General features: G+C 39.1%; 1 protein-coding gene across 1 annotated transcript in view; it reads left to right on the forward strand.

Moving 5' to 3' along the window:
• Positions 1 to 16,665, forward strand: part of CALCR (calcitonin receptor) — a gene marked incomplete at its 5' end in the record, with an annotated part of 117,388 nt that overhangs the window by 34,526 nt on the left and 66,197 nt on the right. The window contains 2 exons of the mRNA XM_077808749.1: positions 1,821 to 1,912; positions 11,897 to 12,023. Coding sequence (XP_077664875.1) covers positions 1,821 to 1,912; positions 11,897 to 12,023 — 219 coding nt within the window. The remainder of the gene's footprint in view (positions 1 to 1,820; positions 1,913 to 11,896; positions 12,024 to 16,665) is intronic.

Here is a 16,665-nt window from a genome sequence, read left to right on the forward strand (position 1 = left end):
GTACAAGAGTAACAACAAATCAAAAAGTTTAGGGATGGCTTCTGTGCGAACTAAGTTCTGGCTATGAAGATGTGCTAACTAGGACATGCATAAAAGCAACAGCATAACTTCAGCAAACAGTCAAGGAACGACAAGGAACATACATGAAAAAATAGTATTCTAATCAGATAGTCAAGAAAGTTACCCTGTCCTCACTACATCCTACCCTCTTCTATGTGAAGTTTCTGTCATCACCAGAGCAGCTAGCCTAGCATTTGCACTCTCCACCCATATTGTGGCTGATCACTGTGTAGGAACATAAAGAGGTGGAAGGCTCCTTGCACCCTCACTACTGTGTGTGCAGAAAGTCAAACTCCAGGTTATACATTCAAATAGGCTTATATACACTGTGGCCACTATACAATACTCTGGTAGGTACCAATAATCTGGCCAATTGTATTTACACCCACTTTATGTCCACTAAGATGTCCAGAACTGTGTAAAGTGACTTCAGTGTAAACAAACAAACAAAAAAGACTCCCGGTCCTGCTCCCATTTAAGCCAGTGGCAGCAGGACTTGACACCATAAATGTAAAATGGCAAGAGCATTGAGTAGTTTAAAAAAATACCCCTGCACCGTGAAGAACTAATTTCTCTGCTTTTTTTTTAAATGAAACTGCAAATTGTGTTCATAACTCCCATAAATTTAGAATCACATGCAGCACGACTAAAGAAAGCTGGGTAATTAGAAGCTAGCTAGATGCTAACTGAAGATGAGTGATCTCAAAGTGTTGTTGAAACACCCCTTCTCCCTCAATTCTTCCCACATTGCCAGAAACACAGGAGGAAAAGGGAGGGCAGTGGGGCAGTGATGAATAGGAAAACAATGCCTGAAATGCTGGTATGGTACTTAAGTATTTTGTGGAGGAGGACGTTCCTTTAAAAAGAGTTCATTTAATTATTTAAGACGAAAAAGGGAACCTTCTTGTGTGGAACAAAAGAAGAACTAATGAAGCATCTCCAGACAGAAAGGAAGCCTAGCAGACCAGCTAATAAATGATTTCTCAGAGTATACTACTAAAATATCAATTCTTTCATTAAAGAAGGTAATAGTGGAGACTTCCCAGCTGCCAGTTTCCAGAAATCATTCTATAGCTCAAGGACACTCAAGGGCTTGGCCAAGAACAAATATGACATTTGAATAATGCAGCATTCTATAGCCAGTGCTGTTGCATGTGATTTTGTTTCAGTAGTAAATTGACAGCAAATGAAACATGAATAAGCCTATTTTATATTTTGGTGATATCGACCAGGTGTCTGTTTTTCCTGCCACTTATAATAGGTTTTGATTGGTGTAACGCCTATTGGCCAGGCAGTTTCACTGAATTTACATCAGTCTGAGAGCAGAATTTGTCCCATGGACTTACTTCTTCGTATTGGTGTAAGTGAGAGGAGACTCAGACATGGGAAGTTTAATTAACACAAATTGTTTTTCCAAAGTATTTTTTGAAGAATGTGCCATGTGTTTTGAGTGGCATTTGCAATATGGATCTGATTTTTTGTTCTAATAAATCTAATTGTTTCCCCTTAAAGTTAATTGGAATTTTGCCATTGCCTTTGGGGGCAGAAGCAGACCCTGCTTGTGAAAAAACACTTAATCTCATCTCTTTACTTTTAGTCATGCCTTTTAATGTATTGTGAATGTTTCAGGAGTATCTCAAATAAGCTTCTAAATCAAAATAAATCAAAATTGTTTGGCTGGTTTTGCAAATTCTTGCGCACAATAAGAATTAAATTGCTCCTTGCTAGTTTTTCACGTTTTCTTTTTTTTTTTATTCCAGATGGCATTCATACTTTATTATATGGCTATAGTAGGCCATGCTTTGTCTATAACTTCACTGTTGATTTCCCTGGGGATTTTCTTCTATTTCAAGTAAGTGTTTCTTTCAGCTTCTGCTTTTTTTCTTCTCTGACATATTACCAAATGCTAGGAGTGGTTGTGGGAATACAGGGGGACTTGACAGTTATAATCACTTATTATTATTGTTCCTGATAATACGGGAAGAAATTTATATGCCCAGTTCTTTTGCCAAGTAATCTTAAAGTACCTGATCGCAGGAGGATCTCTCCAGTATACAGGGATCTTTCAGTAGTGCATATAGCCTGGATCGTATATCACTATCCTCTTTATGGTTGGCATCCGAGGTGTGGCCAGTAGAACGGTGGTGTGACTGGGGATTCATTAGGCCTCACTGATTCACCAGTTGCCTATTGACTCTTTGAGTATGCTGGTAGCTATTGACAGGTTTCAGAGTAACAGCCGTGTTAGTCTGTATTCGCAAAAAGAAAAGGAGTCCTTGTAGCACCTTAGAGACTAACCAATTTATTTGAGCATGAGCTTTCGTGAGCTACAGCTCACTTCATCAGATGCATACCGTGGAAACTGCAGCAGACTTTATATATACACAGAGAATATGAAACAAGGTGAATTTGTGTGGGGGCGTGGAGGGTGAGAAAACCTGGATTTGTGCTGGAAATGGCCTAACCTGATGCTCACTTTAGATAAGCTATTACCAGCAGGACAGTGGGGTGGGAGGAGGTATTGTTTCATATTCTCTGTGTATATATAAAGTCTGCTGCAGTTTCCACGGTATGCATCTGATGAAGTGAGCTGTAGCTCACGAAAGCTCATGCTCAAATAAATTGGTTAGTCTCTAAGGTGCCACAAGGACTCCTTTTCTGGTAGCTATTGTAATACCAAAGGATCCTACTGGGTTATAATTTGGGGTCCACCATTCTCTGACCTCAGTTGTATAATACTCCTCATCAATTGCTGATCTGGGCCACGGACCAGAAACCCAGTGAACCTGAAACAAATTACATAGGGTGTAATCATCCTCTGAATCCTACTGGAGGTTATAAAGTGAGATCTTGTGGAAGGAGTTTGAAAGGGTCTTGATGTTCATAAAAATATTTGCAACATTTGTATAGCAGCTTAATTAGGACAATAAAATTGTATACTTCACAGTGTAAGTCTGGCATATAGCTTTTTATGAAATATCTCTGTCGAAGTGGCAGAGGTATCTCCCTGGGTTCAATTCCGCTTCAGATATATATTCACAATTTCCATTAACTTCAGTGAGAGTAGTATAGGGCTACTGGAGGACAGAACAGAGCCTGCTGTTTTCAGTAAAGAGAAATGGTAGTCACTAGGGCTGTCAAGTAATTAAAAAAATTAATCGTGATTAATCACACAATTAAAAAAATCCATCATGATTAATCAAGCAATTAATCGCACTGTTAAACAATAATAGAATACCATTTATTTAAATATTTTTGGATGTTTTCTACATTTTCAAATATATTGATTTAAATTACAATACAGAATACATTGTGTACAGTGCTCACTTCATATTTTATTTATTTCAAGTATTTGCACTGTAAAAAAGCTAAAGAAATAATATTTTTCAATTCACCTAATACAAGTACTGTAGTGCAATCTCTTTATCATGAAAGTTGAACTTACAAATGTAGAATTATGTAAAAAAAACTGCATTCAAAAATAAAACAATGTAAAATTTTAGTCTGCAAGTCCACTCAGTCCTACTTCTTGTTCAGTCAATTGCTCAGACAAACTAGTTTGTTTTCATTTTCAGGAGATAATGCTGCCCTCTTCTTGTTTACAATGTCACCTGAAAGTGAGAACAGTCATTCTCATGGCACTGTTGTAGCCGGCGTCGTAAGATATTTACGTGCCAGATGTGCTAAAGGATTCATATGTCCCTTCATGCTTCAACCACCATTCCAGGGGACATGTGTCCATGCTGATGACGGGTTCTGCTTGATAACAATCCAAAGCAGTGCGGACCGAAGCATGTTCATTTTCATCATCTGAGTCAGATGCCACCAGCAGAAGGTTGATTTTATTTTTGGTGGTTCGGGTTCTGTAGTTTCTGCATGGGAGTGTTGCTCCTTTAAGACTTCTGAAAGCATGCTCCACACCGCCTCCCTCTCAGATTTTGGAAGGCACTTCAGATTCTTAAACCTTGGGTCGAGTGCTGTAGCTTTCTTTAGAAATCTCACATTGGTACCTTGTTTGCATTTTGTCAAATCTGCAGTGAAAGTGTTCCTAAAATAAACAGCATGTTTTGGGTCGTCATCCGAGACTGCTATAACATGAAATATATGGCAGAATGTGGGTAAAACAGAACAGGGGACATATAATTCTCCCCCAAGGAATTCAGTCACAAATTTAATTAACACATTTTTTTAATGAGCATCATCAGCATGGAAGCATGTCCTCTGGAATGGTGGCCGAAGCACGAAGGGACATATGAATCTTTAGCAAATCTGGCACATAAATACCTTGCAATGCCGCTACAAAAATGCCATGCGAATGCCTGTTCTCACTTTCTGGTGACACTGTAAAATAAGAAGAGAGCAGCATTATCTCCTGTAAATGTAAGCAAACTGGTTTGTCTTAATGATCGGCTGAACAAGAAGTAGGACTGAATGGACTTGGAGGCTCTGAAGTTTTACATTGTTTTGTTTTTGAATGCAGTTATGTAACACAAAAAATCAACATTTCTAAGTTGCACTTTCAGAACAAAGAGATTGCGCCACAGCACTTGTATGAGGTAAATTGAAAAATACTATTTCTTTTGTTTATCATTTTTACAGTGCAAATATTTGTAATCAAAAATAATATACTCTTTGATTTCAATTACAACACAGAAAACAATATATATGAAAAGGCAGAAAAACATGCAAAATATTTAAGAAATTTAATCAGTATTCTATTGTTTAACAATGTGATTTAAAACTGATTAATCGCGATTCATTTTTTTGAGTTAATCATCTGAGTTAACTGCAATTAGTTGACAGCCCTAGTAGTCACCCTAACTAAAAAAACAGCATTTTTAACAGTTTAAGTACCCCAATTTGTTCTTACCTAACTTTTCATTGTATTTAGAGTATCACAGATACCAATGTATGGTAACTCTTGGTCAGTGATGACTTCTTAATGGCGGCTGCTGTGTTTGTGTGTGTGTGTGTGTGTGAGAGAGAGAGAGAGAGAGCGCTCGCACACGTGAATGCAAATTACAAGGAAAATGTTCAAACATAAAGATGAATCATTGGGGAAGATCCTCATCTTGGGTAAATCTGCCTTGACGTCACTGAAGCTATGCTGATTTACACCAGGCGTGTTTTTGTTAAGCAACATTAGTACAGTACTTGCTTTCATCATTATATAATAAACTAAACCTGCAGCACTGATAGTGCATATTCACAAATATTTTGACGAAACAGAAGGAATGACACAGACAAATTTTAAAAAAACTTCTGGGGTTAGGGACCAGGTCCACAGCTGATACTATACCAGTCAACACCAGGTGAGGATCCATCCCCAGAACTCTAACTCACAAATAGGGAAATGTGGACCATCATAGAATCATAGAATATCAGGGTTGGAAGGGACCTCAGGAGGTCATCTCGTCCAACCCCCTGCTCAAAGCAGGACCAATGCCCAATTTTTGCCCCAGATCCCTAAATGGCCCCCTCAAGGATTGAACTCACAATCCTGGGTTTAGCAGGTCAATGCTCAAACCACTGAGCTATCCTTTCCCTCCTCCCCCCCACAGCGCAACACAACCAAAACTAATTGTAGGACAACTGCAAATTTCAAAGACTAGTTAAATATTTCCAAATCTGCGTGATAAAAAGCCACTCAGAAAAGCTTTCTCCACTCCACACCACAACAAAAGCATGACAATTTCAAAAGTATGTCTGCATCAGAACAAGTAATGCGCACAATTATATCCTACTGGAATTTCAGTTCCAGAATAAGTTTGCATCTTTCAAGAGCTGAACAGAAAGAAAGCAACATCAAAACCAATTAAGCTAATTGCAAAACATATATATAGAAGACTTCAAGAGTATGGAAAACAGGAAATATGACAAACATCTTTTTCTCTAAAAAGGTTCTTATACAGTGCATAAGAAAGAGTAATTGCACAATAATGACAATCAGTAGTAATTAAAAATCTGCAAGCTTTTTATTATAAACCCGTATTTATTTGGAGATGATAATTTAGTCTTAAAAATTCACGTCAGGCTAAAACAAACTATCCATTAGTTATGCTGGTGCACAAACCAGGATGATTTGGTGTGACAAGGTGCCATATTATTTTCAGTATTTTTAGTACTGGGAAGTGATTGAAAGCCAATTTGGAAGCAGTCAAGGAAGTTCTGTTGGGAGAGTAGGTCAAAAAGATGGGAAAAAATCTTGCTCTCCAAATCTGTCAAAGAAAATCATGTTGAAGATGAGATGGTAGTTTAATCAGTGAAGAGACAGGAGTGGAGGAGGGATAGAAAGATAGAGTCATTTTGTTTATGGGGGAGAGAGAGAGAGACCCACTGGCCTGGACTATTTAATGATTGATGGCAGTGATTTGAAATACATGGGTAGCGAGGCAATAGTTCTACACAGCTAAAGATCTAATCTTAGATATGTGTCCCTTACCTTTGTTTACAGCTTCTAGACAGCTTGATGAAGGGTAGGTACATTAGATTGTCTATTCTTGATTTGTCTATTCTTTAACTTTCTAATGCAGTGTCACAAAATTCTACTCTACCACTCATCCTGGGAGACCAGGTTTTTTAAGGACCCAATTTGATTCTGTGAACATAGAACATAGGACTGGAAGGAATCTCCTCTATTGAATCCAGTCCCCTGCTGTTGCAGGCAATCCCATGCTGTGCTTTGTTTAACTTGACTATCTTTAGTTTAGTTTAGTTTAGTTTCAAAGGGGCTACTCACAGTAGTAAAGTTAAGCATGTGCATATGTGTTTGCAGGATCAGTGCCTTAATGAACAACTAAAATATAATTAGTCTTTTCAGTACCATTATCCTCAGATAACGTGGGTGATAAGATTTTGTGCTTGGTAAATTTTTGACAATTTTGCAAGGCAGCACTAATGTATATGTGAGTTGTAGGAGTGTGGCGTTAGTGTGTTTTGTCTTAAATTGATTTGCCAGCAAAATGACTCAGAATCGAACATAGTCTCCTCACTCACCACACCACCATGACTGTAAATTGCTTTCATTGTTGGCTTCTTTTCTTTTCTGTCCTAAAGACAACTGTAATTATCCTGTCATATGTAGGAGTGAACTTCAGCGTTCCAACCCCTGCAAGAGCATGTTCATTTATATAACATACCAAACTAAAGTGAGATACCAATATTATATGATAAGGCTTTTTCATTTTAGACTCCGGGACATGCCATTTTATATAGAAAACCCAAAATCCTATCTTTACCCAGGGGACTAGTTCCATTGAAGTTCTTACTCGCACAAGTAAGGTATACAGGATTTTACCTCCAACAGAAAACATCCAGCAATTTCAAATTATTTTATTACCTCAGTGAGAGGGAAAGGACATGATTTGCATACACTGCTCTCAATTACTCTGTGATTTTTATGTATCCCAGGATTTCTAGTAAAAAAAACAAATCCAAAATTTGCCCATTGGAGAATCAACTCTAACCAAATCATCAACTTGATTTTGCAAGTTCTGACTAACCACAGTAATAAATCTGTGATCTTCAAGAACTCTTGCCCTCCTCCACCATGATATGTAATGCAGGATCTAGTCATTCATTTCTTATGTGCCTTGTCTTCAACAAGAGTTTACAGTTCAGTAAGAAGGAATGGTTGATGAGGCCCGGGTTCTCAACAGCATTTCTATTTCCCAAGCTAGTGCTTCTCTGAACTAAAATTTCCAGTTTTGAAAGCACAAAATTTCATTGATTTTCACCTGTTTCTTTATCTCACTCCAGTAATTTAAAACAAAGCACTATTCAATACACTAATTCAATTACTTCATTTAGTCAGCTAGGAAGATAAGGAATCATGGAAAACCACACAAGGTATAGTTTCATGCCTGGATATTTGGATCTTAAAATCTTCTAGGATCTTTGTGCTGCTCTGTAAATAAGCCATGTGAACCTTTGGTTAAAAGAATGAAAGTACTCTAGCTAAAAGGTAGTATAAAAAGGTCTAGGACCAAAAAGTTGACCTACTTTGAGCCTGTGCCATTTTGCCTGGGGGAAGCCTTTCAAAATTAAACTACAAATTCATCCATTTTTCTTTTTAAAGCAATAGCCACTATCTCTGTGAACCTTACAAATTCTCCATACACATTTTCCCTCAGGTCTGTATCAGCAGCAGTAGTTCATGTACAAACACATTGGCTCAGAGCTACAGCTTTGTCAGAGCTTTTTTAAAGCCACTTTTGTGTTCTCCTGCTCCCCAGGACTGCTAGGGGCTAGTCCAGGCACTGGTAGAAGACTTAGGGCTATTTTAAATTAGGCAGAATTGCCACAGGCCTCAAGAGGCCATTCCACAGTTGGCTATAGGGAGAAAGAAGTACACTCTGGCCATGGCAGCTCCGTCCTTGAACTCTTCCCCTATATCATAGCCAGGAGAGTGAGCTGTGTAAAGCCAGCTATATCACCTGGGAATTCTTCCACACCAGGGAAATTCCTAGTTGATGATATAAATCAGCTTTCTGACCTCTTTGTGCCATTGGAGCAATGCAAAAGGGCTGAAGCCCAGACCAGTTACGGCCATCTGTTCTTCATTCTCTGCAGACATCAATCGATGCAAAATCAAAGCTGATTTGGTATGACAGGACACTATATAAATGTAAATTGTTGTTAGTATAAGATCATTCCTCCATTCTCTCCATTTCAAAACTATGGTGAAAAATCAGTGTTTGTAAAAAAAGGCAAAATTAGGTGAGAAAGAAGAAAGTGTTTCAAACTTACAAACAATAAAAAATAAAATGATAAACATCGTTTAATAAGGTCTTTTAAGTACACTAAGTACTGTCCCTGAGCAAAACACCATCATTCTCTTCAACAAAGCATTATCTTAATGTGCCACTTGAAATTACCTAGGGCACAAGTAATCTTTCTTTTTTACATTAAATATTTAGTGCACTTCAGGAACATAATGTTACAACTACTTGTTCATGTCATCCTACTCCACTAATACCACCAGAGTTGTCGGTTACTATTAAAGTCCACATTTGCTAACAGTTACCTTACAATGGTATCCACCACTGCCACAGTATTCTCCTTCTCTTAGGGCTAGTCTACATTTACCGGTAGATCGGCACTGCTGCAATCAATGCAGCAGGTGTCGATTTAGCGGGTCAAGTGAAGACCCGCTAAATCGACGGGAGAGCACTCTCAGATAGACTCCGGTAATCCACCACTCTGAGAAGAGTAAGGGAATTCAACAGGAGAGTGTCTCCCATTCACACAGTGCAGTAATTCAACCTAAACTACGTCAACTCCGGTTACGTTATTCACGTAACTGGAGTTAGGTTAACTTACTGCGGTAATATAAACAAGGCCTTAGAAAAGATGACATTTCTAGCGATTGAGTAGTTACAGTGGGCACACATGTTGACATCTGTATAGTTTCTACTGCAGTTGTATTTGATTATCTGTTTTTTGGGGTTTTTTTGAGAGGGTTGTGATGTGTGCATAGGTATGATGGTAATAATACCATCAAATCCATCAAGATATTAAGGGAAGAAGCAACATTTCTAATGCCTAGGGCACAGGACTGGGAATCAGGACTCCTTGTTTCTAATGATAGCTCTTTGACTGACCCACTTTCCAACCTTGCATATCCATTTGACTTCTCTGTGCTGGTATAGTCATCTCTCAGATTTGTATTTAACTAGCTCACAGAAGTTTCCTGAGCCTTCATTAATTAGTGTTTATGAAGTTCTTCAAAATCCTTCGATGAAGCGTACTACAGCGTAAGTGCAAAGCATTAATGCTTTCTGGAATCTCCATTGGTTACTTCACCACCGAGACCCAGTTTTAAGTCACAGAAATGATCATTAAAATGATCATTGTTAGAAAACAGGAAGAGGCACTTCAGAAATTCTTCAGAACTAGTGGCAGTAAAAGTACAACTAGTACAGCAGGCAGCTGCCAGCCTACTGTGTAAAAAAGCTTGTGAGAGCATATCACAAGAATCCTATGCAAATTCTACTGGCTACATTTTCCTTTTTCAACTGACGTCCAAATATGCAAGGTCTTTGGGGGATAAGGGTGTGTGGAAAAAGAGAATAAAATTACTTTTTATTCTGAAATGCTACTTTTAGTCATGTTTTGGCACTTAGACCCCACATGGTCGATGATTTGAACTATGCTAGAGAGAAGGACAGGCAAACAGAGAGTAGCACAAGAAATTTGGATTGAAGTAATAGAGCCCTTGGCTTTAGACTCTGTGCAAGACAGCTTGCATGTGTGGCTGTTAAGTGAACAAGTTCCCTCATACATCCACAGTCCTTCACTGCCAGACACACTTTTTCCCTACTTTGGGACTATGTGGTGTCTTGGCTGTTGGCAGTGGCTGCACTACCTAAAGGGATACAGTGATTCAGTAGTGACTGGTACTATATTTACATTTCTGTGAGCTAGAAGGGAGAGCTTTCTAACCCTGGACCAAATAACAGGTGTGGCACTCATTGCACTTATGTGACTCCTGTGCAAAACAAATTCATTCCAATAAACTCTCACCCCTGAGAAGCCCCAGAGGACGGGCATTGTGACAATACTTGCAAGCCATTAAAAGAAATGATGTCACACTCTGTCCCCACAGACTAGCACAGAGGAGACCACAGCAGCAGAGTTAGTATTTCAGCGCACACTTTCTCCATGCCAACACCATGGGACTCAATGCTCTTCTTTAATTTGTGGTGTCATCTGACCCCATTTCACAACAGGGGCCAATGCTCCTGACAGTGGCCCTCCCAGAATCACTAACAGGAAACTGGAGTTAGATCTGTTAGAGTCTGTTTACTTCTTTTTTTAGACAGAGCATTCTGGATGCACACACCAACCTGTAGCATGCACATGCGTGCATGCTCGCACAGCCCCACCCATGCACACGCGTACACATACACACAGAACAGTGGATTTTAAATGGAAGCCTGCCATCAGTTCAAATGGCTCCTTGTAGTGTGCAGAGTAAGAGTTCCCTCAGCTACAGTTAGCTGTTTACCTGGTTCACTTGCTGATCATTCATTTACCTAGCAGTTTTGCCTGCTCACTTTCAGTTACCATAGGGCCCCACTGAGGTTAGACCTTCTTAGTAAAGACGAGCTGAGGAGGTGATGTTTAGATTCAGATGTGAATTAGCTTTTGGCTAGAGATCAGGTCTGAGGCCAAATCGAGGCTATGGTAATGATTTGCTGGTACAGAAATATGAGCTGTTCTTGTGAGATTTTTACCCTGAATGGTGGAAATCCTGAAAAAAGCAGCAAATCATCTAAGATTTCAGCCACATCTGAACAGAAAAAGAGGCCTATTCTGGTGCGTGATCTGAGCTGGAACCATGCAGGATACGAAACCAAATCTCCCTGAAATTGAAGGGGATTCCAGTCCAAGGTTCCCACCCTGGCTCATCACTAATTCCTAAAGTATCAACTAATTTTTATCTGAATGTCTGAGATATTCAGTTTACAGAGAGCAGTTCCTTGAAAACAGTATTCCTTCTGTTCAGAATTTGCATTCATGCACATCTGTAATAATTATTAGGGTTCTGCTTCACCACTTAACATTTCTGGTGCTGTGAAAAAACCAACCTCTAGGGTACTGAATCTAAGCTGATAGCTCCTCACAGCATGGTCTGGAAAGCATGTGGTGCTAAACAGGTGTAAAAATAAAAAAATAAAAACTTTGCTGTGTCCCATGGCTGCAATGCTAGGCATGTGTTTTCTGACTGACTGTTGCCAAAGGGCATTCTTGAGAAACAGTTGCCAGTATGTGCTTGTTAAAGTGACATCAGAATAAAAGCACTGATTTACAACTTGTGGTACATATTTTTCAGGAGCCTCAGCTGTCAAAGGATAACACTGCATAAGAATTTGTTTTTCTCCTACGTTCTTAACTCTGTGTTTACCATCGCCCACCTCATCGCAGTAGTGCCTAATCCAGGCCTTGTAAAAAGGGATCCCGTAAGTATTTAATTATTCCTTTCTTTTACAGAACATAGCTAAACAAATCCACCATGGATACGTTTGTAAACGATAGCCTTGCAGTGCACTAGGTCAAAAATACAGGACCAAATTCAGAGAGACTTACACAAGCATATCTCCCATTGGCAGATACTTGCTCAATAAGAATCTCAGAATTTGTCCTGAGGAGCATAAGGCTTTGAAAGTAAAGTAATTCTGTTAGCAGCATGGCCTTGCTGGAATGTTGAGAGAGAATTTGCACAATCCATTGAGCTAGAGTTCCAGGACTTCATCGGTACAGTTCATCAGGGAGCTCAAAAGTTAAATCACTTTTCTGTCTCTCTGATCCTGGCCTGCAGTCCTATCCCCAGCATAGAGTGACTCTACTTTACATTGGCTAACAATGGCTCCTGAAGGGTAGAGTGGCCCTGCCTATGCGCCCTTTCTCCCAGACATGCCCTCTATCAGAGAGTGGGGATGGGGAGTAAAGTGGCCACCATATGGCTCTATAATCCTTGGGGACTTCCCCAAGCAGGGGAACTCTTGGGGCACCAATCCACTGGGATTCTGGGTGCTTTGTACTGTTGAAGCAGGGACCAGTATACAGTCCAGTTTTCACTGTTTACCAAACTCTTCCCAGTAGCCAATAAAGCAAGGCACAAGCTCAGTTCATTTTAAGTACCATTAGTCCTCTTTAGGTAGATGAAGGAGCTCTGCATATTGTTGGACTCTGCCAGTCCATCAGCTGATAAATATTTCAAAAATTTGTGTTAAACACAGATGGCCTGAGTCTGACCTTACTCACATTAGGAGTAACTCACCCCAGTCCGATAGAGCTGAAGTAGCGTACACTGATACAGAATGTCAGGCCTGTGATCTCTAAAGTTATGTCATAACATTTATCAGTTTGTCTTCTAGTAGGATATTTAAATTATGGCGTAATCATTTCTCTAGATCTAAGTTTCAAAAAGCAATTAAATAATATCACGGTATTACCTTCTTATATGCATCTTTCAACATGTGCTACCAGTTAATCAAGATAATTAAAGTAGTATGTGAACAGACTACAGAAAAATCTGATCCGTTTCAGGAGCCATCTGGAGATTAAAAAATAGAAAAGAAAAAGAAATCAAACACATTTCATTCTACCTTACTGCATATTTTGTTTCCATATTCCTATGTTTCCATTTTACGCAAAGGGTATGATAAAAATACTCTTGATATTTGAAGATGAAGAGCTTGTACATGATAAGCAAAGCATCAACATCAGGCTGCTGAAATTTAAGTAGGAATAATTACCTCAAGCTCAGGTTAAAAAATGATACTTCCTGGCAGAAGAGGTAAATTATCTAAATCAGAGTGCTTTTTAATAAATGTTGAGGTCACAGCTAGAAGGTTAGTGCATTGAGAGTTACTGATGTATAAAGGAGACATGAGGCAAATATATGTAGATATTTAGGACCAGATCCTCATTTGGGATCAAATCCTAGCCCAGAAGTCAATGGAAAAGCTCCCATTTACTATAACATGCCAGGGTTTCTTGGTGTAAGGTGGCATCGCTGTATTGAAGTTAATTGAGATACATCAGTTTGCACTGGCGATCTGGCCCTTAGTAACTATGATGATGAGTGCTACAGGAATAGCATAGATAGATACTTATGACTTCAGTGGGACTCCATATAAGTACAAAGATCTGTCCATGAAGAGCACCCTGCAAGATTGGGGCCTTAATTAGTGTCTTAAATTAGAGGAAATTCTTTAGATTGGATCATACTTGAAAAGGAAACATATATACAAAGAAATTTACCTGGCCAGTACATTTCTGGCTTTCCACTGCTGTTACTGAAGATATTCATATGACTAAGCTCCAATTCAGCAAAGAATATAAGCACATGATTAATTGCTTTGATGAATCAGAGCCTTATTCTGTGCCTTCTCCCTCACCATTAACTCTTCTTCTGCCTGATCTAGCAGTGAACTGCTCCCTAGTAGATAAGACATAAAACTGGAAGTCAGAAGACCTGAGTTCTTCTACTGACTAACAGGGTGATGTTGGGTGAGTCACATAACCATTGAGTGTCTCAATTTCCATGTCTTTAAAAATAGGAAGGTAACAGAATTTATTTGCAAAGCACTTCAAAATCTATGGTTAAAGAGCTCCCCACAACTAATAAGCAATACATTTTTTTATTATTATTATTCTATTCTTCTCATACCATATGGCTGGGAAGAGAAAATAACCATTTGGGGGCATGTTCTCAAAAAATAATGAAAATCTTTTGAAAATGTAATAAATGTATGTTTAAATCACACCAGAAATATTCCTGTTCACTTTTCACTTCGTAGTAATTTAACAAAGCAAATAAAGGTTTTATATATTGCTTTGATTTATATTTGTTACACCTGCCATTTTTAAAAGTCCATTTCAGATGATTGCTTCCGACTTTTTGCAGTTTGCAATATTTGTCCTCATTTCTCCTGTGGTTCTTCCCAGCTTGATGGACACATGGGTTAGTGGATCTCATGCATCAGAAATACGCAGGCATACATATCATAGAGTGGAGGAGGAATTGCTATACCAATGGGAATTTCAAACAGTCACAGATATCCATTATTTAATGACCAGATATAGATGTGACGTAGGTAGCATTTATTTATTCTGCACCGCGGAAAAATACTTTAAAAATAAATGTTATTCCACCTCATTCCTTGGGCATTTTTCCCTTCTGGAAGTTTCAGAGTAGATTTTAAATATGAGGTAGCATGGAAAAGCTACTCCCAGTGAACTCCCATATATTTATGAAGATGTCAGTAACACCAATGGAAGACAACAACAAGAAGGAAGAAAGAAGCCTGTCTTATGTAATGGATGCTGAGGGGACGAGACCAGGAAACAAGTCCTTGTTTCCCTAACCCTAAAGACCCATTCTCTTCCTACGGAGCCTTTTACTATCAAGAGACCAGGTTCCAATGCATACACCTGTACCTGGAAAGAATCTATTATACCCTGCCCCTTGGATATGTTCCTTAGCACTGATTTAAACCCATTTTGTGGCAATTCCATCAATGTAAAATGGTAAGTGAAACTGCTTCTTAAATGTATTTATTATTATGCTTTTCTTTTTCTTTTGTTCTATCTTATTATTTGATTCTATTTTTATTCTTGAATTTATGTGGACCTAAACTGATGGAAGAGAAAAAGGATACAAACCCTGACTTCCCAGGATGAGGGGAAGAAGAAGAGCAAAGAGTCTATGGACAATCGAATAAAGAGATATAGCAGTGTATATGTGTGTGTATATATGTATAATGCTATGAAACTAAATTCCTTTTTTCACATTGAAACTAACGTGGCAGTTGTCAGATATCTTTGTAGCTGAAATAACCAAGAGTTTCTTTGCCACTGAGGCAAAAAATGACCAATAAAACCGTGTAAAGCGGCCATTCCAGTATTTTCTTCATGTTGGTGACAAATGTAAAACTGGAACATTTGCACATTGTCCGAAACAGCTAAAGCCCCTCCCCCTTATCAAGCTGTTGAAAATCCTGAACACTGAGATCTGCACTTTAGCTGAAGTGCACTGGCCAGGAATGAGTGAAAAGAAAATCGAAGATGATATGATTTTTTTTTCCTCAGGCTGCCCTAACAGGTTGCTCTAGCACAGGTGGGCATTATACTTTCATCCAATGCCTGATGATTGCAGGATTGGTGAGTGATTAATGAGTGACTTAGCACCATCCGATTCTGTACCAGCTGTGGGCATCTTACCATCATCGCAATGTAATGATCCAACCAAGGCCAACAATGTAGCTGCAGATATTTTTTTTTACCAGCAACTGTGGTCACCCTTTAATGACACTCTGGAAAGAAATGTCATCACGATACGGGGTGACTTTAGTTTCCTGCACGCAGGAAAAATTACATCAGGTCACGTACACTCAGGAAGTTTGGTATTGGGCAGAAGAACAGGAGTGTGCAGCAACTGCTGGAATTTGCAGCTGCCAACAACATGGTGATCTCTGACGAGCTCTTCTGTCAGCCAGAGATTCACAAGCAGACCTGATACCGCCCAGCTGGCTTCACTAGGACTGTTATTAATCATGTCCTCCTTAACAATCATTGGCGATTAACACTGGATGTTACAAGTTCACAGAAGTGCTGAACTTGACACTGACCATCAGCTTTTGCTGACAAAAGTGTGCCTCTGACTTCGATGACAGATGGTTAATGAGCTGAAATTAGTCTGATTCAGCCAAAAGCTCTTATTACAACCAAGCTATCAGACAGCTTTCCATTCTGAACCACATAAGACTATTGAAGCATTATGGAGTGAAGTCACACTCCCCTGTCAGTGATGTTGTTTCAGGTTATCTGTGCTGACCCCTGCCAGCTTAGTGATGGGGCGCCAGCCCTTCAAATGACATCTATGAGTCAGGGAGTAAATGCTCACAGCTGTTGGCGCTAAGTAAAAAACAAGACTACCATTTGAGTCTTCAAAGACGCGTGTTTCAGAGTAACAGCCGTGTTAGTCTGTATTCACAAAAAGAAAAGGAGGACTTGTGGCACCTTAGAGACTAACCAATTTATTTGAGCATGAGCTGTAGCTGTAGTACTCCTTTGCTTTTTGCGAATACAGACTAA

This window comes from Eretmochelys imbricata, chromosome 2, assembly GCF_965152235.1.
Source record: "Eretmochelys imbricata isolate rEreImb1 chromosome 2, rEreImb1.hap1, whole genome shotgun sequence".
Taxonomy (NCBI): domain Eukaryota; kingdom Metazoa; phylum Chordata; order Testudines; family Cheloniidae; genus Eretmochelys; species Eretmochelys imbricata.